This window comes from Pezoporus wallicus, unplaced genomic scaffold (genome assembly GCF_028554395.1).
Source record: "Pezoporus wallicus isolate ANWC-B61680 ecotype Strahan unplaced genomic scaffold, APGP_CSIRO_Pwel_v1 contig_6464, whole genome shotgun sequence".
Classification (NCBI taxonomy): Eukaryota; Metazoa; Chordata; class Aves; order Psittaciformes; family Psittacidae; genus Pezoporus; species Pezoporus wallicus.
The window spans coordinates 8,690,006-8,716,958 of record NW_026642130.1 but is presented as its reverse complement, the minus strand read 5'-3'; the positions used below and the strand labels follow the sequence as shown (position 1 = coordinate 8,716,958).

At 41.9% G+C, this 26,953-nt stretch overlaps 1 protein-coding gene across 2 annotated transcripts in view; it reads right to left on the bottom strand.

Moving 5' to 3' along the window:
• The window catches only part of LDAH (lipid droplet associated hydrolase), a 130,184-nt gene that overhangs the window by 3,820 nt on the left and 99,411 nt on the right, over positions 1 to 26,953 (bottom strand). For both annotated transcript variants that reach the window (XM_057427643.1, XM_057427642.1), the window contains one exon: positions 18,388 to 18,470. In XM_057427643.1, the coding sequence (XP_057283626.1) occupies positions 18,388 to 18,470 (83 nt within the window). The remainder of the gene's footprint in view (positions 1 to 18,387; positions 18,471 to 26,953) is intronic.

Genomic DNA, 26,953 nt, shown 5'->3' with positions numbered 1-26,953 from the left:
GGAGGAGCACCTATTGCTCTTAAACCTTAGTGTTAGATGTAAACTAGCAGTGATGCACTCAGAAATGTTAGAATAACAGCAATTAGGGTCATTCTCAGAAGCAAATCTTTTTTTGCTTTGCTAATTTTTAATCATAGAATCATAGAATAGTTTGGGTCTGAAGTGATCTTTAAAGGTCCTCTGGTCCAACACACCCCCCCCCCCCCCGCAATGAGCAGTGACATCTTCAACTGGATCAGGTTGTTCAGAGCTGGTCCAACCTGACCTTGAATGTTTCCAGGGATAGAGCACCTACCAGTTCTCTGGGTATCACCCCCCCCCCCCCCCCCCCCCCCCCATTGTAAAAATATTCTTTGCTATATCTAGTCTGAATCTACCCTCTTTTAGTTTAAAACCATTACCCCTTGTCCTATCACAAACTGCCCTATTAAAAAGTTTCTCTCCATCTTTCTTGTAACTCCCCTTTAAGTATTGCAAGGCTGCACTAAGATATCTCTGAAGCCTTCTCCAGGCTGAACAACCCCAGCTTTCTATCTTGTCTTTGTGAAATCCTGCCTGTGTAGAGCACAGGCATCTCCTGGAGATCAATGAGCAGTTTTCTTTTGGGTTGTAATATGGAACTCATACCAAGGTCCATTTTGAGCTTGCCCTAATAACCTTTTTCAATGGCATACATGAAGCAGGTGATATGTGGCCCACTTAAACACCAAAGTCATAAATTCCAGGCAAATATTATATTTAACAAAGTGTCTTTTCCTCTGTTAGAAACACTGAATGGCACTCTTTCCTAAGTCATCAGTTTCGCACATTTTCATTTCAACCTTGCATGCTATAGCCATATTTTTCAATTTCTATGAAGTATTTGAAGGGAGAATAGTTGTCTGGGAGATGGCAAGATTAATAACGATTACTCTTTATGCTAAAATGTTTGAATGGAGGTACCAGGAGGATATTGATTGCTCAACATATCACACACAGAGCGTGGCCCAACTGCATTACTCTCATTTGTTTCATATTTCATTTCTGTACTTCAGTGATTAACTGAGCAATGCTATCATAAATTAGGGGACAAGAATTTTTCCTTTCATCACAAAAATCTTCAGTTCCATCATTTCTGTAGCCATGTGGAATATAAATAAATGCACACACTGGGGCAGAGGTGGACAAAGAGCCCAGACTGCATTTCACAAAATGTCACAAGCTTTTGTCTAACTTGCTTTTCTCTTGTTGAAGCGCACGCAAATCTTGGACATTACTCACTATTGCCTGTATTGAATATTTAGTATCTCAGTTGCAGACACCAACACAATATATAGAATGTATACTTGAAACACAGAACATAAGCTGTCCCACATTAACAAACATTACTGGTTTCCTTTGTCACTCACTAATTGCTGGAAACAAGGTATGTTGTTTGTTTTAGCAGAAAATGTCTTTTGATCTTGCCTTTGATTCATAAATTGTAAGATGTCACACTAACAAAAAGCCAATGTAAAAAGGCCAGCTGCATTCAGACCTTCTGAAAACCAAACATCTGACCAAATTATGTTTAACCCTGGGCTCCATTACCAGCAGATACAAAAATAAAGATTATGAAACTGAGAGAAAAAAGAAATGGAGCAACCCCAGTTGAATGGAGTGGTCCTTCACCTTATTAGATATTGTGATAGGCTAGTCATAGAGTCTCATTCATGACTATTTAGAAAAAGGCAAGAAATAATTTACACTTATGAAGGATAAAACACTTGGCTTGGTCTGCAAGACCTGTGAAATGGGCTGTTCTCCAGGTAGGGTTGTAAACTTGAGAACTCACAGATTTGGAAACGCCTAAACAACAGATTTATGTGCATTCTTAGCTTGTATCTGGTATATGTGCATTATGGTTTAATCTTTCATTGCATGATCCAAAGGATGCTTGACTCACTCAATCCACTGACAGAACGTCGTTCAGCTGACGAGCTGCTATTTGATAACTTTTTTAGTTCTAAATTCTGTGTGTGGTCTGAGGATTTATTTATTACAGATTTCATGGGTTACAGACAAAATTTATTTTCCTATGTGCATTGCTCTGGCATGCACCAGTATAGAATTTGTATGCTCCCATTTATTAATTTAGTTTTGTGACACCTTAGTGACCATTTTCATCTCCATTTTGCAGATGGAGAGCACAAAAATTAATGTCAAACTGCATGCATTAATTTGAAAGTATGCAGTGTAGTTTGAAACACCTAGAACTGATTTCCCAGTGTGTGTAGCATTACACAGAATTGACTATGCTCAAAGGATAGAGCTCCTGGACTTCATTTGTGGGTGCTCTGAAACACTATCTGTCTGTAAAACAGATTTCAAGGTCTTAAATGAGATACTCAGAAAAGTGAGAATGAACTGTGACCATCTATGAAAGATGTGTTACTGACTTCACCAATAGACCACCTTGGATGTGAAGTTTAGGTGCCTTTACCATGAAGCTATAGAATCATAGAATAGTTAGGGCTGGAAAGGACCTTAAGATCATCTATTTCCAACCCCCCTGCCATGGGCAGGGACACCACACACTAAACCATGTCACCCAAAGCTTCGTCCAACCTGGCCTTGAACACCACCATTTTTACTTACTATAGTTCCCTGTTTCTTTCAACAGGCATTTTACAACTTCTGCCAGACATGAGGTAGGAGTTTTGCATCCTTCATTACAAAGCTCTTTTGGTTAATGAAAGAGGAAAAAGGAAAAAGTCATGTTTTAATGAAAGACCACGTCTATGCATACATAAAAGGTGTCTGAATGAAGATCCCGAACTTTGAAGTGCTTGGTAATGCACTGGTTTTAGCAGAGCTTGAGTATACAGTCTGCTGGGCTTGAAGGAGACAAACTAAAACCCAGGTATTTTACATGTGCACCAGTACTGGCAACAGTGTTAGCACCTCTAGATCTGCTGCCTTAGGCTTCTTTCCCTAAATCTAATGGTGTAACTGAAAGATGTTGCACTGTCAGATTCTCACCAGAGGAACATGGGATATCTCCCTGCTGGGTGTTATGCTGGGGGTGTCCAGCATGGACAGTGATTTAGTTTGGATCTATTGTGTGTTAATGAAGCAAACATCATGTCCACATTTACCATGCTTTGGTTCACATTGTGGAGTAGTCTCAGGGTGTATGAACTCCTTTCAACTGAAACTAAGGGAAAGATGGTCTTTCGGGTCACCCTTAGTGAGCTCCAGTCAGTAACAGACATTCAGTCCATGGGATCAAACAACTGTGGGCTAAAGTAATAACTCTCTGAGATGCCTACATTGGGAACTTCAGGTCCTCACCACTACTGTTTACCTCTATGAATTCTCTTAACATTGTGCTTCTCCTGTTTTTAATCCAAACAGAGCCAAAGGCACCTGCTGAGAAGAGGAATGATAAAGTTTTGGAAGTTTAAGTTCCACTCCAAGCAGAAAAGGGCAAAATATTTACCACCTACTGGCCTCGCTGGTCCACCATTTGTCCAGCCTTTCCAAGTATGACTTCCGTCTTGCTCCTTTCTGGTCTCAGGACTGGCTCTACTCCCCTTTGGCTCATTGTTTCAGCACTATTCTCCAACTTCCAATTTCCACTACCTCTGCTTTTTATTCTGGTCCCGCATTCTTGCCATGCCAAGTCCAAATTTTAGTCTTCTGTTTTCTCCATCCCATTCTGAGTCTCAATTCCAACCCTAGCTGCTTTCCACTCAGCAATCCTCTTTTTTATCAGTATAGAAGCTCTATTCCCAGCCCTATTCCTCAAATATCTTTCAAACCGTCAGTTGTTCCTAGCATAAGGGTTGCGTTCAGTTCAATGTAAAACCACCTAAATACAGTTAACTGTAGTGTGTTGTTTGCATGTGTACCAGGCATCCAAATTCCCAGCGCACAGCAAGGAAAGACATACTCAATAAAGCCAGCAGTGTTTAGAAAGATATTCAGCTGAAATAGTGGGTGTATACTGTAAGGTGGGTGAAGCTGCAATTAAGTCACCACTAAGAACTCGGTTGCTAAGCTGCCATTTGAGATGCTCTAGACACCTGAGGCATCTGCATGAGACTGGCAGGTATGACACATTTTATAGGACTTTCTGGCAAAGCAGCTGGCAGCCAGATGAGGATATTCCACAGTCCCCCAGATTAAACCAGATGTTCATGTTTAGTGGCCAAATTCCACCTTGACTTGTTCAACAGATTTCTATTGATTCTAATGGGGTAATCTACACCACTAATGCCTACTGCACCCGTAGATTCCTGTAAGTAAACTCATAAAGCATGACTCAGGTGTCCATACATAAATATCTGGCAGTGGCAGTTTAACAGTTGGACTCGATGATCTTAAGGGTCTTTTCCAACCTAAATGATTCTGTGATCTCATGTGACTTAAGACTGATATGCTAGCATATTCTGTTTGGTCTCCACTGCTGCTACAGACAGCTTGTACGTCTCATAGGCCAGTCTTGCTTGGGTAGCTCAAATCCATCACCTCATATAGCACCAGAAGCCTACCTCTATCCAAACAAAAGGAGCCTTTGATTCTTCCTGCCGCCTCCTCCTCTCTGTTTACCTCTCACTCACTAGTTCCCTCTATGCTAGCTCAGCACCTATCTCCTCTGCCAAGGTCCTTTCCAACCCTATGATCCTATGATTTTATGAATAGCTTCCCTTTCTAAGCCAAGAATTTTTACCATGAGGTAACAATACATTTCCCCCTGAACCTTATTTGTAGACACTGTAGAACCCTTTGGACTGAAATAAAAAAATAAAGAGTCAAGTTAGGATAGACACTTGTGTCATATATGCAATTAAAGTTTGGGTACATTATAACCAACTAAGAACAGTTTTATAACAGGAAGAATTTTATTTGATGCTGCAGTTATTCTCTCTGCTTATTTCATGTGCAGATGTTGGTGTGTGCATTCTGTGTGTCTATGTGTACATATGCTTGCAAATCTAAAACTTTAACATACATGTTTCTTAATTACAAACCACCAACAGAATTCAGAATTATTTTCAAAATGGTTCCCTATACCTGATCTAGTTGAAAATGTCCCTCCTCATTGCAAATGGGGTGGACTAGATGACCTTTGAAAGTTCCTCCCAACCCAAACTATTCTACGGTTCTATGGTTATGCAATAAAACCTAAAAGCAGAATTGCAATTAAGGTGTAAATTTTCAGTGATGTAGATGATGGTACAGGTTCTGTGAAACTTGACAGTTACTTGACTGTCATTTCTGGTGTTGAGGGTCCCCCTTTGAGTGACAAAATGCCTGTGCTCTTTGCCTATGCCACACACAGCCACAAAATATACAGATGCTAGGATGCTACCTATTTTCCTAATATATTAAGATAGGTTCATGTTTCCAGAGTCCAGAAGTTCTCATCTCATTTTAGCATCAGGAGTATTGCTATTGCAACACACAAGCACGTATGATTAATGAACCATGTGTAACCAGAGGCACATGGGATCTTCATTAACAGTAGAAAATACTGGCATGAACTGTATAATTTGCATGGATCTGTAAAGTACATGTTTTCTGTGGACTGTTCATGTCTGTAAAAGACATCCTGAGTCAGCACAACCACTGTACCAGCAATGGAAAACTGCTGTCAACCTAAGCATTCAAAAATGGTGAGTCAGGCCCCCAAAATAATCAGACTAGCTTAAAAATAATCAGATTTACAAAACAATAAATAGAAGGTTCTTTCTATTTTTCTTCTGGTCTTAAACTTTTTAACGTTTGCATTTTTATAATTTTCCTGCCATGAGGGTGTGAGGATTATTTTTTATTCTTTTGCAACACTGAATGCTGAGACTTCCAGGCATTCCTGACTCAGGAAAGAAATGGCAGTTACCACTGGAATTGACAAAGACTTTGTATGATTCCTAATGCAATACCCTTTTTGTTATAAGTGATTAGAACATGTTCTCTTTCAGGATCTTATGATGAGGGCAGAGTAAAGGGCATGCTTTGCTGGACAGTCCAATACCGCGTTTGAAATAGTTAAGCAATTTCTAAGTTTCAAGTAGTTTTAAGATAACAGCAAAGTTCTCATAAGCTGTTCTACTATTGCACTGCTCAGAAGTATTTTCAGACTTAGCTTCTGTAAAAATAAAACACAAGTCAGAATAGTGCTCTGTCAGCCTAGTACCCTGTAATATGGTATGTGTACTCAGACACTGCACAATGATGGCAGCTGCTAAGTAAACATCAGAAGAATCTGAGATTCGTATCAACAGGATGTTTACATTTTAAAGAGTTTCTAAGAAAATAATAAAGATTTCCTGCAGTTGACTTCATTGGCACTTGTTTTAGTATGTATGACAGTTCACAGAAGTATAAATTACAGAGAGATTTCTTTTATGCCTCTGCTGTAGCTTCAGAGGTCAACACTGAAAAAACAAATCCTAAAAAATTAAAAAATATTAATTGAGTTTCCTTTATCTCTCTGGAATTTGGTACATGTTAGAACAACTTTAGGATCTTATTACATGGGAAGGCACCACTCCAGCTGATGGCACAGAGAGAAGGACTGATCTCTTTGGATATAAACTAGCAGCACACGTGCAACAGTAAGAAAGGCTGTACCAGTGGCCTTGCTGAAATCCTTGTGCCTGATACATTAACTTTTTCACAGTATTACTCCCTTGTGCATTCACTGGTTGAGACAGCAGCTTCCCTCTGGGCGCCACCTCTCAAGAGTAATCAGTGAATAGTTTCATTTGGTCTTGGATGAAAAATAGTTTAAAAGGTATTAACCACAACTAATTTTAGATTTAATCAAGATTTATAGAAAATGACTTAGCTTCTCTGGAATTATGAAAGCATCTCCACCTTATCCTGCCAAAAGAACACTACAAACGCCATGGGAACAGACTGGTTTGGGACACACTTTTTTTTGGACTTGCTTCAGTTATCCTTTGGCTTTACTAATCAGTTTCTGGGGAGAATACAAAGAGCTGGTGTTGCCCTAGGAAGCCCTAAATGCTTTGGGATCTGGTTCTCTGAAACATCAGCTCTCTCCCCTTGTGATCCTGCTGTGGTTGAGATCAACTGGTGTGATGGCAAGGTAGAACTTGCTTCTCAAGTTTGTTTTATCAGAATTACGATTCCTAAACTTTCCATGGGCAGTGCAAAGCCAACTTTTTCTGCTGGACCATTATGAGAAAAGGCCGTTGACAATCTGGGGTACACAATGCTATCTTTACATCCTAAACTGTAGGGGTTGTAGTAAAGGTGTAATGGGCAGCATAAGTGTTTGTGGTGATTTTATTAGAGACACCCTTGTCTCTAAATTGAAGAGACATCAATTTGATAGGTGGACCACTCAGTGGATAAAGAACTGGCTGGGTGGCCGCACATAAACAGTTGTGGTCAATGGCTCAGTGTCCAGCTGCAGACCAGTAACGAGTGGTGTCCCTCAGGGATCGGACTGGTCTTGTTCAACATCTTTGTCACTGACATGGACAGTGGGATTGAGTGCGCCCTCAGCAAGTTTGCCGATGACACCAAGCTGTGCAGTTTGGTTGATACCCTGGAGGGAAGGAATGCCATCCAGAGGGTGGCACTGTGGGGTGAGAGAGAGAGGGGGGTGAGAGGATTGTGAGGCGGGCTGATGCCAACCTTATGAAGTTTAACCATGCCAAGTGCAAGGTCCTACAGCTGAGTCAGGGCAATCCCAGGCACAGCTACAGGTTGGGCAGAGAAGAGATTCAGAGCAGCCCTGCGGAGAAGGACTTGTTGGTGCTGGTTGATGAGAAAATGAACACGAGCCAGCTTCAGTGTGCTCTCGGAGCCCAGAAAGCCAACCGTATACTGGGCTGCATCAAAAGGAGTGTGACCAGCAGGTCGAAGGAGGTGATCCTGCCCCTCTACTCTACCCTTATGAGAGATCACTTGGAGTATTGTATACAGTTCTGGTGTCCTCAACACCATATACCAGCCTTCCAGTATCTGAAAGGGGGCTATAGGGATGCTGGGGAGGGACTCTTCATTAGGGACTCTAATGATAGGACAAGGCGTAACGGGTTCAAACTTAAGCAGGGGAAGTTTAGATTGGATATAAGGAAGTTCTTTCCTGTAAGGGTGGTGAGGCACTGGAATGGGATGCCCAGGGAAGTTGTGAATGCTCCATTTCTGGCGGTGTTCAAGGCCAGGTTGAACAGAACCTTGGGTGACATGGTTTAGTGTGAGGTGTCCCTGCTCATGGCAGGGGGGGTTGGAACTAGATGATCTTAAGGTCCTTTCCAACCCTAACTATTCTATGATTCTATTTAACATAAGGAACATGGACAGTTTTGTTAAGCCAACATAAAAAAAAAAAAAAAGAAACTAGCTTCCCTGTCTGAAAAGGGCATGAAGAAACATTTCAGTTTCAGAGAAATCAGGATGTAAACCCTGAGACATGGCCAGGCATAGCGGCTACTTTGCACATGATTCGAGATGTGTTACTCCTCTCCCTGGTGTCAGGTATGGTGTTCTACCAAATGACCAGAGTGCAGGCCCCTGTTCTCTTGCCTTTGTCAGTGTTAACTGGAAATTCGATAAACTGAGGAAGAGGAAAGAGCCTCTAACTTTGCTGCAATTAGCAATGCTACTGATTGCTCTGCACATAGAACCAAGAGATCAAGCAAAGGCACTTGTATTTCCACTTTCTCAGAGATAACGAAGGGTCAAACTCAATGCAAAGTAAAAATGTGTTTTTATAAAAAGGATGCACAAGATTTATCAACAAACCAGGGTGATTAACTTATTTATATTATCTACGTTACTCTTGGAGACTTAAAAGCGCTTCAAGGGTGTATATTTAGATGTGTCAGGAACATGAATATTTCAGAAGTCAAGTCTGTATAAATACAAAAATAAAACCAAACAAAACCAAACAGACCTGAAACCACTATTTAAGCAATACTTTTATCAGGCCAGATTCTTCTAACCACATTTACTGCAAACAGTATTTTCCCTTGGGTATCAGGCTGACTTACACTGTCTACCTTCAGTGGGTCTTCAGCTAAGGTTAATCAGCCAGATCCCTCTTACAACAGCAGGATCTGCAGTAAATGGCAATTTTGTTCACTGCCATGCAGTGCTCTGTGGCAGAGGGAGGGAATGTAAGTGATCAAGGGGTAATAAGGGTTGGATGGTAACTTCTTAAGTATTCTTCAGAAGGGTGGGGAAATACTGCTGTCTTTACTCACCGTGTGTAGCACACACTATATACCTCTCCCCAACCCCCTGGAAATTCATGTCATCCTTTCTTTATTAGAATAATGCACAGCATGAATGATGGCAACAAGAACTCAGTTACAGAACAAGTGAAGTATTACAGATAAGCGATATTGCAGTGCATTGATCTTCTTGAATGCTCACTCAGATCCTTCTCCACTGAGGAGAGAAACTGCTGATCCCTGCTTAGGTATTTTGGGTGCTTCAAAAAGAAGGTTGTTCTTGTGGCTAAATGACAAAGGCACCAAAATCCCCAAGCATATGTGCAAGTTCCCTGACTTAACTCTGCACCTCCAGGGAGAGCAGGCCAAAAAGGATGTGAGACTAGCCAAAAAAAGAGGTGTTCTTGGCTCCACAGAGCACTTTGCACCTACTCAGAAAGAGTGTTTGGAAGGTTTTTCACAAATGTAGGCAAGCAACTCACTCAGGCTGCGGGTAGGCAAAGTATTTGTAGCATTCTTTTAACCACTCACCTTCAGATCATGCTCTTCTCACTGGGAATAATTATTAAACCCCTTTGGATGTCTAAAGGGACTCAAAAACACTGGGCAACATCAAACCAGCTGCTTCAGGGGTCAAATAGTTCTTGGTTGCTCCATTTTAAAAGCTTTCTCTAGCAAAGACAATTTTCCAAAAGCAAAACCTAGCACTTTTTCTGTGGAACTTTTTTTTTTTGCATTTTTTAATCTCTGAGTTTCACTGTTTAGTTGATACTTTTGGAGAACACATTTTCTGTGGTACTACTGATGTGACATAAACTTGTATTACATTACGTTTTAAATACACCACTAAAGTAAGCAGGAAGTGGCAAACGTACTTGTCGTGGTTTAAACCCGGTCAGGTAACTCATTCACTCAGCCCCCCCCCCCTTCTTTCCCTCCCCCTACTCCCGGAGGGACGGAGAGGAGAATTGAAAAGAATGCACCTCCCACGGGTTGAGATAAGAACAGTTTAGTAACTAAGGTATAACACAAATCACTACTGCTACCACCAATGATAATAATGATAAAGGAAATAACAAGGGAAGAGAATACAACACCTCAGCACCAGCTGACCGATAACTTGCCCCCCTCAGCTCGACCAAGCACCGACCGATACCTCCTCCAACCCCACAGTCCCCCAGCCCTTCCGGCTCACTCCCAGTTACATCCTGGGCATGACGTGCTGTGGTATGGAATACCTCTTTGGTCAGTTTGGGTCAGGTGTCCTGTCTCTGCTTCCTCCTGGCTTCCCTTCCTCCCTGGCAGAGCATGAGGCTCACAAAGTCCTTGGCCAAACCAAAACATTACTATCAGCTCTGTTCCCAGGCCGAAAGTCAAAACACAGCACTGCACCAGCTACCAAGAAGGGGAAAAATGACTGCTACTGCTGAACCCAGGACAGTACTTCATTCATTTATTTTTGTTCAAAACTGAATTTCTTCCTCACCTAACTATCTCTATATGGATGGTTATGTGTCACCACTCAATCTGAGTGCAAATAAGTTCACGTCCCGTAAACTTCCAGTTTATACTTTTCCCATTTGATTAAAAATTGCAGTCAACAGAAAGTTTGTGGGTCAGGGTTAAAAGGTTAAAGGGAGAAGAGCTACGGGGGACATTATTGTGGGGATATGTTACAGACCATCTGACCAAGGGGAATCTGTGGATGAAGCACTCTACAAGAGGGGCAGGAACAGCCTCACACTTGCAGGCTCTTGCTCTCATGGGAGACTTCAACCACCCTGATATCTGTTGGAGGGATGGTACCACCCGGCAGCTCCAGGGCAGCCTTGGATGCAGCGATCATGAGGTGGTCGAGTTTGAGATCCTCAGGACAGTGAGAAGAGCGTGCAGCAAGCTCACTGCCCTGGACTTCAAGAGAGCGGACTTAGGCCTCCTCAGGTTCCGTGGGATATAGCCCCAAGCTAAGGGGAGCCCAAGCAGGTTCCTAAGCAGGTTCCATGGTATATAGCCCCAGAGGGCAGGGGGCCCAAGACTGTTGGATGATACTCAAGGATCACCTACTACGAGCTCAGGAGTGTTACATTCCCTAGAAGGAAGAGCAGCAGGAGGGCCAGGAGACCTCCATGGATGGATAAGGAGCTGCTGAGGAAACTTAGAGGGGAAAGAAGAGGCTTATAAAAGGTGGAAGCAAGGACAGGTGGCCTGGGAAGAATACAGGGATGTTGTCCGGGAAGCTAGGGACCAGGTTAGGAAAGGTAAGGCCCAGTTAGAATTAAACTTGGCTAGAGTTGTGAAGGATAACAGCAAGGGATTCTACAGGTACGTAGTGAATAAAAGACAGACTAGGGACAACTCAGGCCCCCTCCAGAAGCTATCAGGAGAACTGGCTACCCTGGATTTGAAGAAGGCTGAGGTTCTGAATGACTTCTTTGCCTCAGTCTTCACTGACATCGGCTCTGACCACAACACCCAAGTGTTGGAAGGCAGATGCAGGGACTGTGAGAATGAAGATATTGGGCCCACTGTAGGAGAGGATCTGGTTCGAGACCATCTTAAGAACCTGAACAGGCACAAGTCCATGGGACCTGATGAAATCCATCCGTGGGTCCTGAAGGAGCTGGCAAATGAAGTTGTTAAGCCACTGTCCACCATATCTGAAAAATCATGGCAGTAAGGTGAAGTTCCCAACGACTGGGAAAAGGGAAATATAACCCCCATTTTCAAGAAGGGGAAAATAGATGACCCAGGGAACTACAGACCAGTCAGTCTCACCTCTGTGCCTGGCAAAATCTTGGAGCAGATTCTCCTGGAAGGCATGCTAAGGCACATGAAAAACAACAAGGGGCTTGGTGACAGCCAGCATGGCTTCACTAAGGGGAAATCCTGCCTGACCAATTTGGTGGCCTTCTATGATGGGGCTACAGAACTGATGGACAGGGGTAGAGCAGTTGATGTCATCTACCTGGACTTGTGCAAAGCATTCGACACTGTCCCACACGACATCCTTGTCTCTAAATTGGAGAGACATCAGTTTGATAGATGGACCACTCAATGGATAAAGAACTGGCTGGATGGCCGCACACAAAGAGTTGTGGTCAATGGCTCAATGTCTGGCTGCAGACCAGTAACGAGTGGTGTCCCTCAGGGATCGGTGTTGGGACCGTTCCTGTTTAACATCTTCGTCGCTGACATGGACAGTGGGATTGAGTGCGCCCTCAGCAAGTTTGCCGATGACACCACCTGTGTGGTTCGGTTGATATGCTGGAGGGAAGGAATGCCATCCAGAGGGACCTTGACACACTTGTGAGGTGGGCTGATGCCAACCTCATGAGGTTTAACCATGACAAGTGCAAGGTCCTACACCTGGGTCGGGGCAATCCCAGGCACAGCTACAGGTTGGGCAGAGAAGAGATTCAGAGCAGCCCTGAGGAGAAGGACTTGGGGGTGTTGGTTGATAAGAAAATGAACATGAGCTGGCAGTGTGCGCCTGCAGCCCAGAAGGCCAACTGTATCCTGGGCTGCATCAAAAGGACTGTGACCAGCAGGTCGAAGGAGGTGATCCTGCCCCTCTACTCTGCCCTCATGAGACCTCACCTGGAGTATTGGGTACACGTCTGGTGTCCTCAACATAAAAAGGACATGAAAGTGTTGGAACAAGTGCAGAGGAGGGCCACAAGGATGATAAGGGGTTGGAGCACCTCCTGTATGAAGATAGGCTGAGAAAGTTGGGGCTGGTCAGCCTGGAGAAGAGAAGGCTGTGTGGAGACCTCATAGCAGCCTTCCAGTATCTGAAGGGGGCATTTAAGGATTCTGGGGAGGGACTGTTCACTTAGGACTGTAGTGATAGGACAAGGGGTAATGGGTTAAAACTTAAACAGGGGAAGTTTAGATTGGATATAAGGAAGAAGTTCTTTACTGTAAGTGTGGTGAGGCACTGGAATGGGATGCTGTCGTGGTTTAAACCCTAGCCAGACAGCTTGTTCACTCAGTCCCATTGAGTGGTGCTGGGCTGAGAGCAATGGGCTCCCCCCCCGTCCCCGGGGCTCTCCCCTTCCCCGCTCCCGGAGGGATGGGGAGGAGGATCGAAAGAGTGCAACTCCCATGGGTTGAGACAAGAACAATCCAGCAACCAATGTACAACACAAATCACCACCGCTACTACGAACGACAACAATGATAAGAGAAAATAACAAGGGAAGAGAATAGAATACCACCCGGCAAGAAACGAGTCCGACCCAGAAGCCCCTGTCCTTCTGGGTAACTCCCAGTTACCCCCCGCCCCAGGCATGACGTGCTGTGGTATGGAATACCTCCTTGGCTAGCCTGGGTCAGGCGCCCCGTCTCTGCTTCCTCATGGCTTCCCCTCCTCCCTGGCAGAGCATGAGCCTCACAAAGTCCTTGGTCAGGGTAAACATCACTTAGCAACAACTGAAAACATCGGTATCACCAGCACTGTTCCCAGGCTGGAAATCAAAACAGAGCACTGCACCAGCTACCACGAAGGAGAAAAATGACTGCTACTGCTGAACCCAGGGCAGCTGCTCAGGGAAGTTGTGAATGCTCCATTTCTGGCAATGTTCAAGGTCAGGTTGGAGAGAGCCTTGGGTGGCATGGTTTAGTGTGAGGTGTCCCTGCTCATGGCAGGGGGGTTGGAACTAGATGATCTTAAGGTCCTTTCCAACCCTAACTCTTCTATGATGCAATGAAAAATGATTCTTTTCAGACAACAGGTATTTTTTCATCATTGTACCCCTACTTCAGATGTTTCATGTCTTTTTCCTTACACAGTGTACCTGCTGCACGAGGCCACTGGCAAACTCAAGAGGCCTATAAACCTTATTTTGTTTAAAATGCTAAACAAAAGAATCATGATTTTCAGTTTCTGGAGGAGGTGATTTATGGCCTCAAGAAATTATGAACCACTACATAAAGCTTACTACCAAACTGATTCAAGAATTCCTGAAGTGTGTTGGAGCTCTTGATTTAGATATGCTTTGGAGCAGATCCTGTACTTTGAAATAAGACTACTGTGTGTTAATCATGGACTAAGAAACAAAACATATCTCAGTAAGTATAAAATCCAAGAGGTGACTTTTTTAAAAACAGAAGTTCCTCTGTAAGTACCCTTTAATGCAATATGTTCTTGATTACAATAGGTTTATAAGCTTGCTTAACAGAAAGAGTCAGTAAAGCTATGTCTTAAAATAAAGCAATGAATGTGGCATGATGCAGTCTTAAAAAGTTAGGTGCTGTAGAGAGCCTCTATATGAAAATACCATTGTCTGTAATTGGTATGCTAGTGAATGCTCAACATAACCATTTCCCTTTAAAAATTTCTATTCTATTTGTAAAAGCTCTGTAACGCTTAATGCTGGTCCATCTTTTAAGAATATGGAATTACACCCGCTTCCTTTTGTGCAGGAATGACAACAAACTTCCTGTAGCACAGTAGTATCTTTGCCTCCAGTTTCTGTTAGAAAAGGAATTGGTGTTTTTACAGTGAAAGAACATAGCTCATCTGGCTTAGACATGATCAGCTAATGATTCACCATCGAAGCTGAGCAAATCTATCAGCATCCCCTATCTTACTTGTTTGGAGCTTGTGATGTATCACAACTCCCTGTGTCATTGCAATACTAAGCTTACATTCACGTACTGCTAGATCCAGATGAATCGCTTTAGACACAGTTTTTAATATAGTTCCATTGCTATTTAATGTGTACAACTTCTGTCTTTAGAAGGTTATAAGTGGAATATCTCACTTAATTATCAAAAAAATATTCCAGCTCCGATTCTTTCAGCATAAATTTCAGCAATTAGCATTGTTAGACTAAGAATCTGGGGTCTGGAGATAAAATTTCTCCTACTCCCTAACTAATCATAATTACAGTTAAACCCGGGCATGGAAAGATTGGAATAATTTAGTGTCTCTTCTTCTTTCTTCTTCAGATCACAGAATGCAAATAAGATCCAGAAATAACTTTTCTATTCCACAGCAGCTGGCAAAGTCAGGTGTTAAGACTGGCTTTTAGCGTATGATCACAGCGACTACTAAACAGTATAAATTTTTTTGTAGTGACAGTTTGCCAGTTCTATAGCAACTTAGACTATATTTCCTGTTTTTATAAACTTCCAACCTTTATAAGTTAAGCCCATTTTTATTGTCAATACACTTGAAATTTACATAATGCCAACTCAAAATTTTTCTCTAATTCTTACATTTCCAGAAATTACTAGAAGATGAAAAAAGGGACACATTTAGCTTCATTTTTAGACCTGCTTTTCCTTCAGTTTGCCAACTGCTTATAAACTCGCTTCAGCTTTTTGTTTTCTTGAGTATGTTTGCCACTTTAAAAGTATGAGGATATAGAAGAATCAATAAAAGAAAGTTAACACAGCTTTAAAAAAGCTCCTGCCTGCCAAGGCCGTGCTTAGATTGACAGAGTTAACAGAAGCACAGATGAAGCAGACTAGGACACCTGCAAACTCTTACTGTTGGCTATGAGCCTTCATTCAGTACAAAACCCAAGTAATTTTGTGATGTGAAGCATCTGAGCAGACTACCTGAAGTCACTGGAGCTGCAGCTCATTGCCACCACTATGTTCCTCATCCAATGAAGTTTTTATACTTAACTTCAAGCACCTGTGCTTGTGATTAAAATTTCCAATAGCAGCTGAAGTGCTGCTCCTGCAAGCTCTTCACTTTTATACCGTAACACAGTAACCAGCAGCCTTACCCTCAGTTTCAGAGCACTGACAGCTTTATCAGGCTTGCCTGGGACCCCAACCCACATCACCTGCCTGTGGGTCCAGGGTCTCCATCTCTGTCCTTTGCCTTTAGTCTCTGCTTCTCAAGCTAAGAGTATTGTAGGAGTATCTGTCTCCAGCCCTGGTCCTGTCCCCTAAATTGAAATTGGACCTATGCTGTAAATAGCTTGTTGCCTGGATGCGTCCCACCATGCAGCCTGCCTTCCATCATGTCTTTGGCTATGCTCCTGGATGGACTTTGGACCCACCTTGTAGCCTTAGCCTTGTCTCTAGTCCCACCTCTGGTCCTGTCTCCTTTAGTTCCTGACTGAATTCTCTGGAGGGATGCTGTAGTTGGTTCATTGCTTTAACTTGTCTGGGACAGTTGATGGACCCTTGCCACACTCAGGTGCTGTGGGACTGGACCCTGCTTGGTGAGGGCACTGCGAGGGTCACCCTTGGCTCACAGCTCCCTTTCCCTCAGAGAACAGGCAGACCTTGCAGATCCCTGACACTCAGAGAGGTGACTCACTAAAATCAATCATTTCTCTTGAATTCATTCAGATTTGGATTAACTCATGGAAAGTTCGTTTAAGACTGAGAATATTTGCCATCTGCAAGATCAACCCTTCAGTTTCTTCATTGAGATTGCCCCCAGTGTGCAGAACAACTCTGAATGCTCTGCAATTAAAATGAAATACCAGGCATGCCTAGTGCAGTGCAGCGTTCCTTGTTCATGTGTGCTATTTCAGCTTCTTAAAAAATAGAACTGAAATATCTGAACATACCTTTCAAAGTGCAGAGAATACAAATGGGATAAGTAAAAAATAAATCAATTTTCAGCCAAAAAAAAAAGACTTATTTATGAAGTGAACTTTGTACCATATCTATCGACAGTAATCTTACAGAGATCTAGGACCTTTGTCCTAGAAAATTCTGTTCTAGGAAAATCTCTAGCAGTGCAAAGTGCTGGAATCATTCATCCTGCAGAAAGACAGGAATGATACCAGAAAATGGAGGGAAGGAAGGGGACACAGCAGAATTATATCTTATAATGATTATCTACTCACACAGAGTCTACCTCAACAGTAGTTCATTAAATGTGGCTTATAAGCCATCTGGAATTGTCTGACCATGGTCACACTATCAAATTCTCTCAGCCTCCAGAACAGGATAACCACATCAAAAATCCAATTAGGAACAGTTCCTGGCCTTTGCCAACCTCTGAACCATGCCTGGGAATTGACTGTGACAATGCCATCGATCCAGACTAAAACTGTACTAGGATCTATTTCAACATTAAAACTGTACAGACAAGAAAGTTCAGTGCAGGAAAAAGGTCCCCCAAATGACTTCATTTACTTGTATATCAGTAGCTCCAGTCTCCAAGGAATGAGCTTTGTGTATCTTTCTCTTATGCTACAGTTGAATCGCTGAAACTGTGGAGCCATAATAATTTTGCTGACTCCTTTCTATTATGTTTTGATGGCATGGAAAAATCAGGCCTGTAGAATCCCATGATACCAACTGACACACAACACAGATGGTACTTGTTCTGCTTTGACCTGTCAATCAGCCTGCTCTCATACCCTGGCTGGCCATCTGCCTGTCTGATCAGAACCCAGGTAACTACTGGCCTCACAGGGAACCACATCTCAGGCTCAGCCATAACACACTGTTTCTCCTCCAACAACGAAAACATATCAGATAGGATTCTACATCTGATAGTGGTGAATGCTACATCTACAAATGTGTCTCTACATCTACATGCGTCTCAATGACGCTGTAAGGATCAGTGACCCTTTTAATGGTTTCTCCAAAGTCAACAGAAAGATACTAACATTCAGTTCTGGTGTCCTCAACATAAAAAAGACATGGAACTGTTGGAACAAGTCCAGAGGAGGGCCACAAGGATGATCAGGGGACTGGAGCACCTCCTGTATGAAAATAGGCTGAGAAAGTTGGGGCTGTTCAGCCTGGAGAAGAGAAGGCTGCGTGGAGACCTCATAGCAGCCTTCCAGTATCTGAAGGGGACCTATAGGGATGCTGGGGAGGGACTCTTCACTTGGGACTGTAGTGATAGGACAAGGGGTAATGGCTTAAAACTTAAACAGGGGAAGTTTAGACTGGATATAAGGAAGAAGCTCTTTACTGTAAGGGTGATGAGGCACTGGAACGGGCTGCCCAGGGAAGTTGTGAATGCTCCATTTCTGGCGGTGTTCAAGGCCAGGTTGGACAGAGCCTTGGGTGGTATGGTTTAGTGTGTGTTGTCTCTGCTCATGGCAGGGGGTTTGGAACTAGATGATCTTAAGGTCCTTTCCAACCCTAACTATTCTATGATTCTATGATTCTATAAAGGCACAATCAAGCTTGCTGAAATTCTGGTTTTGCACAAATATAACTGGATGTAACATTTACTCATGCATATGGGCTTCCTTGGAAAGTTCTGAGGACTAGTTACCTTCTTTAAGTTTTGCTTTATGGTTGTACTGTCTCTCTCCACAACCTTCATCATTTCTTGGCTTGCCATATATAAGATGTTGGCTGCAGAAAAAGAAACATGCAGTAAGGTAAGTACACAGCAAATCTTTCGGAAAAAGCAGTATGGACCTAACCCTGCAAAAGGGTCAGGCAATTGGAGCAGTCATCACCTTGACAGTCCCACTGATAAAGATCCCACTGACAGAAAGTGCAGAATTTATCTCACCTAACCAAATCATTAAAAAGGCATCTAGAATAAATTATCTGGTATTAATCAATGGAATAGGAAAACCACCTTTGGAATATAACTATCCATCTATCTCACAGACTTCTGAATCAGCCCATGGTGATGACTCTTACTTTCCTGACCAGAGTAGGAACACTGATGATAGTTTTCAGTACATACTTTTAGAAAGGTAAAGGTAAGCATGAACAATCACCCATGAAGTGTTTTCAAGAGTGGGCTTTTAAATACAACACATACATCAAGAGGCATTATTAATTAAGAGATACTAAATTACTGACATGTCAATATGCAATTCATTCAAATAGTCAACATAGCACATAATGAAAACTAATAGCAAATACAAGTATCATTGAAAACTACAGTCTTGGATAATATTGATGGTACCTACCCAGACAGGACTGGATTGGACACCGAATGTCTATGCCTTACCTTTCTGGAACGTAAAGTATTAAATACCCCTTGGTGCAGTTTATTATGAGTTGATCTGCAACATACTGTCTCAGAGACATAAATTGAGTCTAACATTTGGACAACTCATTAGAAGCAGTCTAATTTTTTGAGGTGTTGAGTTCTGGCAGGTCCCATGTATGGTAGACAGCAGTGTGAACTCAGCACTTCTGAAAGCTGGGTCACTTTGCCTGGATACCCAAATATTCATAAAAATAATATTCTTCTCCTTTCTAACAAGTCTGCAAAACCAGTGGAAGATCCTGAATGGCTAAATTACATTAAAGCATTTAAATTTGTAGGTCCTAGAATGACTGATGGTATTCTAAAATACTAAATGCTCTCCTGAAAAATGGGAGAAATGGAAACTCTCTGACAATTTTTTAAGTCTGAACCAACAAAGTTTTGTGCACAAGTAGCTACTGACAGTGTTGGATCTGATATTGCTCTTGAGATGGGAGTAATGCATTCTCACAGTGTGTGACGGGGGGGAAATGGCAGTCACATAGGTCTTTGGTGGTGACCAAAACACGGAGCTTGCTGAATTCCAGCAGTGCTCTAAGGAAACAGAGTGCCACAAGAGATGAATGATGGCTCCACAGATCAAATGTTAAAAGAAAAAGCCAGTGCTCTCAAGTGATAAAAAATGAAAATCCTAGAAAGTACTATCTACTTCTGAGCCAAAGAAGATGCAATTCAGTTATATGCCTGCAGAGCTCTGTCTTTTTCAATTAAACACTGAATGCAGCTAGTGCAAGTTCTTCCTTTCCTAGACAGAAGGGCTGCAGATATGAAATCATATTGACAATACAGCAAATTTCTGGTCCAATCCTACTCTACTGGGCAAAGCAGCCTCCACGCGGTTTTGTGTCTAGCCACCTGGTAATCTAATCCTGTGCTGCAGCTGGTAAAAGTCTGCTCATCTACAGTGTTAAGCACATACCCTGACATTGATCTTTTTCTCAATTTAGCTCCAAACACAGATGCATTATACACCTTTGATTTAGAAGAATATATACCTTAGAATGCACCTTCAAAAATCATCTAAGAAAACTTCAAATGAGAGGTATCAAAGACAATGAGGAATTCCATAGGTATTTAACTTCAGATTGATTTGTGTTTCTAATATGACAAATATGACTTTAAGGCTCAGAAGTCCTTCCTATAAATGAAGCTAGCTGTCTCACAAAGCACTGCTTTGTTTCAGAGGAAAGGCAGAACACAAAGAGCAGCCCTTGCCACCCTATCTGCTGGTCCTTCAGATGAATGGATGTGGTTTACTACAAATATACAAGATTTCACAAAGCACTAATTGCAAGAGCCTGGATTTGGCCGGGTACCTGTGGCAATAACACTTGTACCCAATCCATTAGACGAGGATTTTAGTATGTCACTTCTTCTATATTCCAGTCCAAAGTAAGATTGTTGTTAATAGGACACAGTGGATAGCCTACCTGTAGTCAGAACTTTTGCCACGACCTTGCAGCCTCAGCAGTGGATGGTAGGCAAGGATGAAAATACTGGTGGCCATCAGTACAGAACATGACACATACTGGTTTATTCAAGGTTACTGGGATTCTGATGACAACTGTTCACCTCCAGTTGAGTCATACAGCAAAAGCGGAAATAGTATAAGTATTTCCCTTCTCCCCTCTCAGTAAGTATTCTCCTATCTCACTGGTTTGTCTGTCCTACCTTTTCTTTTTGGTGTGTACTGCTCATATTTCTGAGGGTTTTGTCTTTTTTTTTTTTGCAGTAAAACCTAAGAAGTGAAGTGGAATCCACACACTTAGTAAATTTCAGATTGGTCATAAAGACCCTAAAAGTAAAACTGTATGACAGCAAAGGGAGCAATGACAGTATTTTTAAAAGGAACCATCTCTGAAGGCTTGTGTACTGTGCAAGAAAGGGAACCAGGAAGGCAGGATTAAGCTAAACCAGATGAATGGTAAGGTTCAAGAGTCTATTTCAACCAAACAGAAATCCTTTAAATTTTGGAAACATGATCCTAGGGAAACCAATAAACAGGAACTTAAAACTTCAGCAGACACTAAGTAAGAGGAAATTGCAAAGAGCAAAAGTAGGTTTCCAAGAACAAACATTAAAAGATTTAAAAATAAACAATAAAATATTCGTTAGGTGTATCAAAACCAAGAGGCCTACAACAGAATTTGTGCAGGCTAAAGGAGTAGTTAAAGAAGATAATTACACTGTTTGGAAGCTAAACGACTTTAATTTTTTATTCATCCAAGTTTCTTGTTCAATACATTCAGGAGGTTTCTGCTCTCTATATTCTTTTTCTAGCAAATACATTTTTCTCTTTGAATAGTGAGGTATCAAGAATTAGCAACAGTGGAACATCCAGAATATATCTGAGCTAGAAGATACATGTGGAACCTTAAATACAGAAAAGATTTCTGAGTTGACAATAATCCTGTTATGTAAGAATCACCCTGTCCCGTGACTTAGGGAGCAGAAAATAGGCAAACCACTAATGATTTTACAAACGAAAATAGCATTTTACTGATCTGTAGTTGCTTGAACATTTCAATAAACACAACGAGATGACAAAAATTACCGTTCTCCTAAAAGCTCTGCTACATTTCACACAATAAGCTTTGACTGAAACTATACAGCTGTAAAGCAAAAGGTTTTAATGTGTTAAGAAATAGTCTGGAAGCAAAGAAAAGAACTGGCTGGATGGCTGCACGCAGAGTTGCGGTCAATGGCTCAATGTCCAGCTGGAGACCAGTAAGGCGTGATGCCCCTCAGGGATCAGTGTTGGGTCTGGTCTTGTTCAACATCTTTGTTGGTGACATGGACCGTGGGATTGAGTGTACCCTCAGCAAGTTTGCCGATGACACCAAGCTGTGTGGTTCACTTGATACGATGGAGGGAAGGAATGCCATCCAGAGCGACCTTGACATGCTTGTGAGGTGGGCTGATGCCAACCTTATGAAGTTTAACCATGCCAAGTGCAAGGTCCTACACCTGGGTCGGGGCAATCCCAGGCACAGCTACAGGTTGGGCAGAGAAGAGATTCAGAGCAGCTCTGCAGAGAAGGACTTGGGGGTGCTGGTTGATGAGAAACTTAACATGAGCTGGCAGTGTGCGCTCGCAGCCCAGAAAGCCAACCATATCCTGGGCTGCATCAAAAGGAGCATGACCAGCAGGTCAAAGGAGGTGATCCTACCCCTCTATTCTGCTCTCATGAGACCTCACTTGAAGTATTGTGTGCAGTTCTGGTGTCCTCAACATAAAAAGGACATGGAACTGTTGGAACAAGTCCAGAGGAGGGCCACGAGGATGATCAGGGGACTGGAGCACCTCCCGTATGAAAACAGGCTGAGAAAGTTGGGGCTGGTCAGAAGGAGAAGAGAAGGCTGCGTGGAGAACTCATAGCATCCTTCCAGTATCTGAAGGGGGCCTTTAAGGATGCTGGGGATGGACTATTCACTAGGGGCCGTAGTGACAGAACAAGGGGTAACACGTTAAAACTTAAACAGGGGAAGTTTAGATTGGATATAAGGAAGAAGTTCTTTACTGTAAGGGTGGTGAGACATTGGAATGGGTTGCCCAGTCCCAGGGAGGCTGTGAATGCTCCATCCCTGGCGGTGTTCAAGGCCAGGTTGGACAAAGCCTTGGGTGGCATGATTTAGTGTGTGTTGTCCCTGCTCATGGCAGGGGGTTTGGAACTAGATGATCTTAAGGTCCTTTCCAACCCTAACTATTTTATGATTCTAAAACATATTAGGAATTAGATTAGAATAGATTAGATGGCTTTCATCACAGTGATGAGTAAGGTCTAGGTTCAACACAAATAAAAAGACGTAATGACTAGTACTAAATTCTCTAAATAATCATGGAACGCACCTGTTCAGTTGATATTTTCTGGGGTGGGTTAAATCATCTCTGAAGGTGACAATGATAAGGCCTTTAGACCTTAACTTGAATTAGGTACCTAAAGTGAGGTGGAATGAATCACAGAATCATAGAATAGTTGGGGTTGGAAAGGACCTTAAGATCATCTAGTTCCAACCCCCCACAAATGGGCAGGGACACCTCACACTAAGCCATATCACCCAAGGCCTCGTCCAACCTGGCCTAAGGCTCTAGTCCAGCTTCATATTAAAATACAGATAATTTATTTCTTATTGCAAAGAATGGAGCAAGAAACCAGAGACCCCGTAAGATGACTGTTGTTCACTGTGCACATTTACTCAAAACTCCTATTGAATCATATAGTAAGTTTAAGAAATAGTAAGAGGAAACCAGAGACCCCGTAAGATGACTGTTGTTCACTGTGCACATTTACTCAAAACTCCTATTGAATCATATAGTAAGTTTAAGAAATAGTAAGAGGATGATGATACAGAATTTTGAAGCACCATTATAGCAGTCACATAACATGACCACACCTGAAGAACTGTGTATGCTGACAGTCAGACCCTTTTGTGGGACACTGTAAAACTAAGAATGGTGGTGAAATCCATCAAAGCAGGACAATTAAATTTGCCATCATCTTCATGATACTTCATGATACACTTACAGCATAATATACTGAAATACAAAACAATAAAAGGAAGTACTTTTTTAATATCATATGCAATTAACTATGAACCTTCCTGCCACAGGAAGCTGATAAGCATACGTCTTTGGCACATTCACATCTGAGCATGTTGCCCCGAGCTCCTCTAATTGTAGATACAGTTAATACAATTAATCTTCAGGCAAATACCCACAAAGGCCAGATAACTTACACTTCCAAGAACCCCTCCATTTAGGTACTGTTCTCTAGGTCCACTACCATTCTTGCTTGGTTTTCTCTGGATAGGTTCCATGCTCATCTTGCTCTTGTATCTTACTGACAAAGTATTTCAGCTCATGCTAGGAAGCATCATCTCTTCAACAATAGAGCTGTAGCTCTTTCAGCCCATGTACCTATTCAGATGTATGAAAATCACACGACATATTAACCCACATCAGCTTGTGACCCACGATATTCCCAGGATTTTTTCATGCAGAACTATTGCTTAACCAGTGATTTATTATCCTGGTACTTAACTTATGTATAGAAGAACTTGTCTCTTTAAGGAATGACAGCATTCTCCTCTCCCTGCCTCTCTTGACTATTTCTCTTAGCTTGTGAAAGTAATATTGTATCTGCAGCATGTTCTAGCATGGTACTATCTGTAAACTCAGTAAATACACGCTGCATTCCATCAGTCACATCCCTAACACAACTACTGAATAGTAAAGCAATGACGATAAGACGGTTAGAGAACTCTACCAGCTACATCTTTCAAGTGTCAAAAATCCCCCTGAATCCCATTTTCTGAACAGGCATACATCTGTCTAGCAGTTGTTTCCGGTATGCCGTATTTCCCAACTTTGTTGTAAGAACGTAATGGGAGACAATGCAAAAATCTCTGTTAAGGTCAAAATATCCTAAAGATACTGCCTCCCTCTAACCCAAATTACACCGTAAGTTGTCTAATGTCTAAGGAAAGCTATCCTGAAAGAGATACCATTATAGAGCAGGAACAGTAACCTTCTCTCTTGCTGCTGTGGAATGTCAAAGTAGGCTTCTTCAGAAAAGCTATGTTTCTCCAAAGGTAAGTCACAAGTTCAGGGAGAAATCTCTCTGCTATTTCCTAATGCTATATTCTGCTAACCTTGGCATTTTTGGAATATTTATTTTTTTCCTTTAAAAAAAGACCTTGTTCTGTTTCCTTATTTCATGAATACTTAGCTGCTTTTTTAAAGGAAATAACTCAGAAGAATTCACTCGCTCTCTGTGTGTAATTAGAAAGCCATCTCAAAAGGCTCCCAGGGACCACCACTATGAGCATTTCAGAAGCTCTGAAAATCAGGCTGTGAATTGGGTACAACCAGAAGACAAGATGTACAAAATGAACAGCGTCTGAAATATTTCACCAGGCTATGCAGAGGAAGGTTGTCTCGTGAGACCACCGTGTCAGTGCACACTGGTGCTACCTAGTGTTATGGTCTCTGGAAAGACTTCCAACCTGTGCTAATGCTTGCTTTAGTGGAAAATCTCAATAGATTCCCAGAATCATTACCAAGAGTCCTGGAAAAATATTCATAAGTTTTGATTGTCATGATTTCAAGTACAATATAAAATGCAACCTAGAGCCCACGTGCTGAGCTTCCTGAGTGATGAAGCTGTTTCACCAAAATCTGCAGAATTAGTCACTGTGCAAAATAAAGTACATCCAAGAATTTGCAGGACCCTGGCTCAAAGTGCAAAACATATGGAATTCCTACAATGGGCTGGGTGGCAGTTATGACCTTGGTGTCCATACTGAAGTTTGGGTGAACATGCAGCTTCAATCTGTTTGGCATTCAACACTATATCACACTCACTGAAGAAAGAAATATCTGGGATATAGTAAAGACAAAATAAGATTGAAATTAGTATTCTGAAAAATCATGACATATAAAAGGTAAGGCTGAATGTGGGATGAGAGGTAAAGAGGCCTGGAATTTTTCTGAGCTATCACTGAAGTCCTTTGAGACCCTGTGCAAATTACAAAATCTTTATGTCTCAGTTTCCTCATTTTAAAAACATGTTTCAGGCTGCTGACAATGAAGTGCTTTTTTTGTAGACTGTCTTAAAAATACTTGAAGTGAAAAGCATTATGTAAAAATAACTATTAATTAGTCTTTAACAATAATGAAATTTACAGAGCCAAATTGATCACGTCCCTTTAGACTTGCTCACTGCTACCTTAAATGCTGCATTTAACAGTAAACAAATAATAAAATCTTCAAAGCTGATGAAAAATACATTAAAAAAAGAGCTAAGGGCTAGCTTGTAAGTACCCAAAGTCAGGATGTGTCTCTGTGACAAAACTTTACTTGTTGAACTTCAAATCTTTCTCTAAATTGGCTTAATGAAGCTAACACAAAAGGTTTAGAGGACACAATACAATGTGCCCATACACTTCTGCATATGATCTGCTCTCTGTTTTTAACAGGAAAGCTTAAACTGATAATCTTAGATATCTGAAGGAGCACGAGTGTCCCGTAGTTTGACACAGGTATGTCTTCCATCAACGACTGACACTTTGTTCAACTGAAATAAGCTGATCTTTTCATAAAATGAAGGTGGAGGCAGTGTTTGCATGAGCTTCATGAAAAGTTGTTCAGTTGATGTAGTTTTTTACTGAAAGCAAGCCAGTTCTACCTGCTTGCTGAAGGAAGAACTTAATCAGTGATAAATAATGAAAACATTAGTCATCTGAAGAACCATACCACAGCACAGTTAAGGTGAGATGTGTAAACAAGATGAACAACAAATACACTAGTTCCTTTGGTAACTTGGTTATTCAGACCCCAAAATGAGAAGGCAGTTTTCACGGACAGGTATGTGAGCACTTCAGAACTCTAGTCAGACCCACACAATGACTTGAGAGCACTTTACTTGGCATGGACGGTTTGTGATATCAAGGCTAGCATAGAATTCGAAATCCTGGTTTATAGAGATTTGACTCAAGAAGCCATCCCTACCCACTAAGGACACATAAGCTACAGTCCTTTCCTGAAAAGACACTGGAAGAAAGAAACAAAGCTTACTATTTTCTCATCCTTTGCCTGTATGGCAAAAGTCCAGTACCTCCGTGCTCTTGATTCCCACCTTTGAAGTAGGGTCCTAAAGATTCGGTCTGGAATCAGGCTAGGATTTCTAGGAAAGGAATGTACAGAAGCTCTTTAGCTTTTCCTGCGTATGTGTTTTGCTTATTCAATTTATCTGGTTTAACGGTTTAAAGCCAATCTCAGCAGGTTATTTCTTAATTTTTGTGGTCTAATCCCATTCCTTCAAATTTGT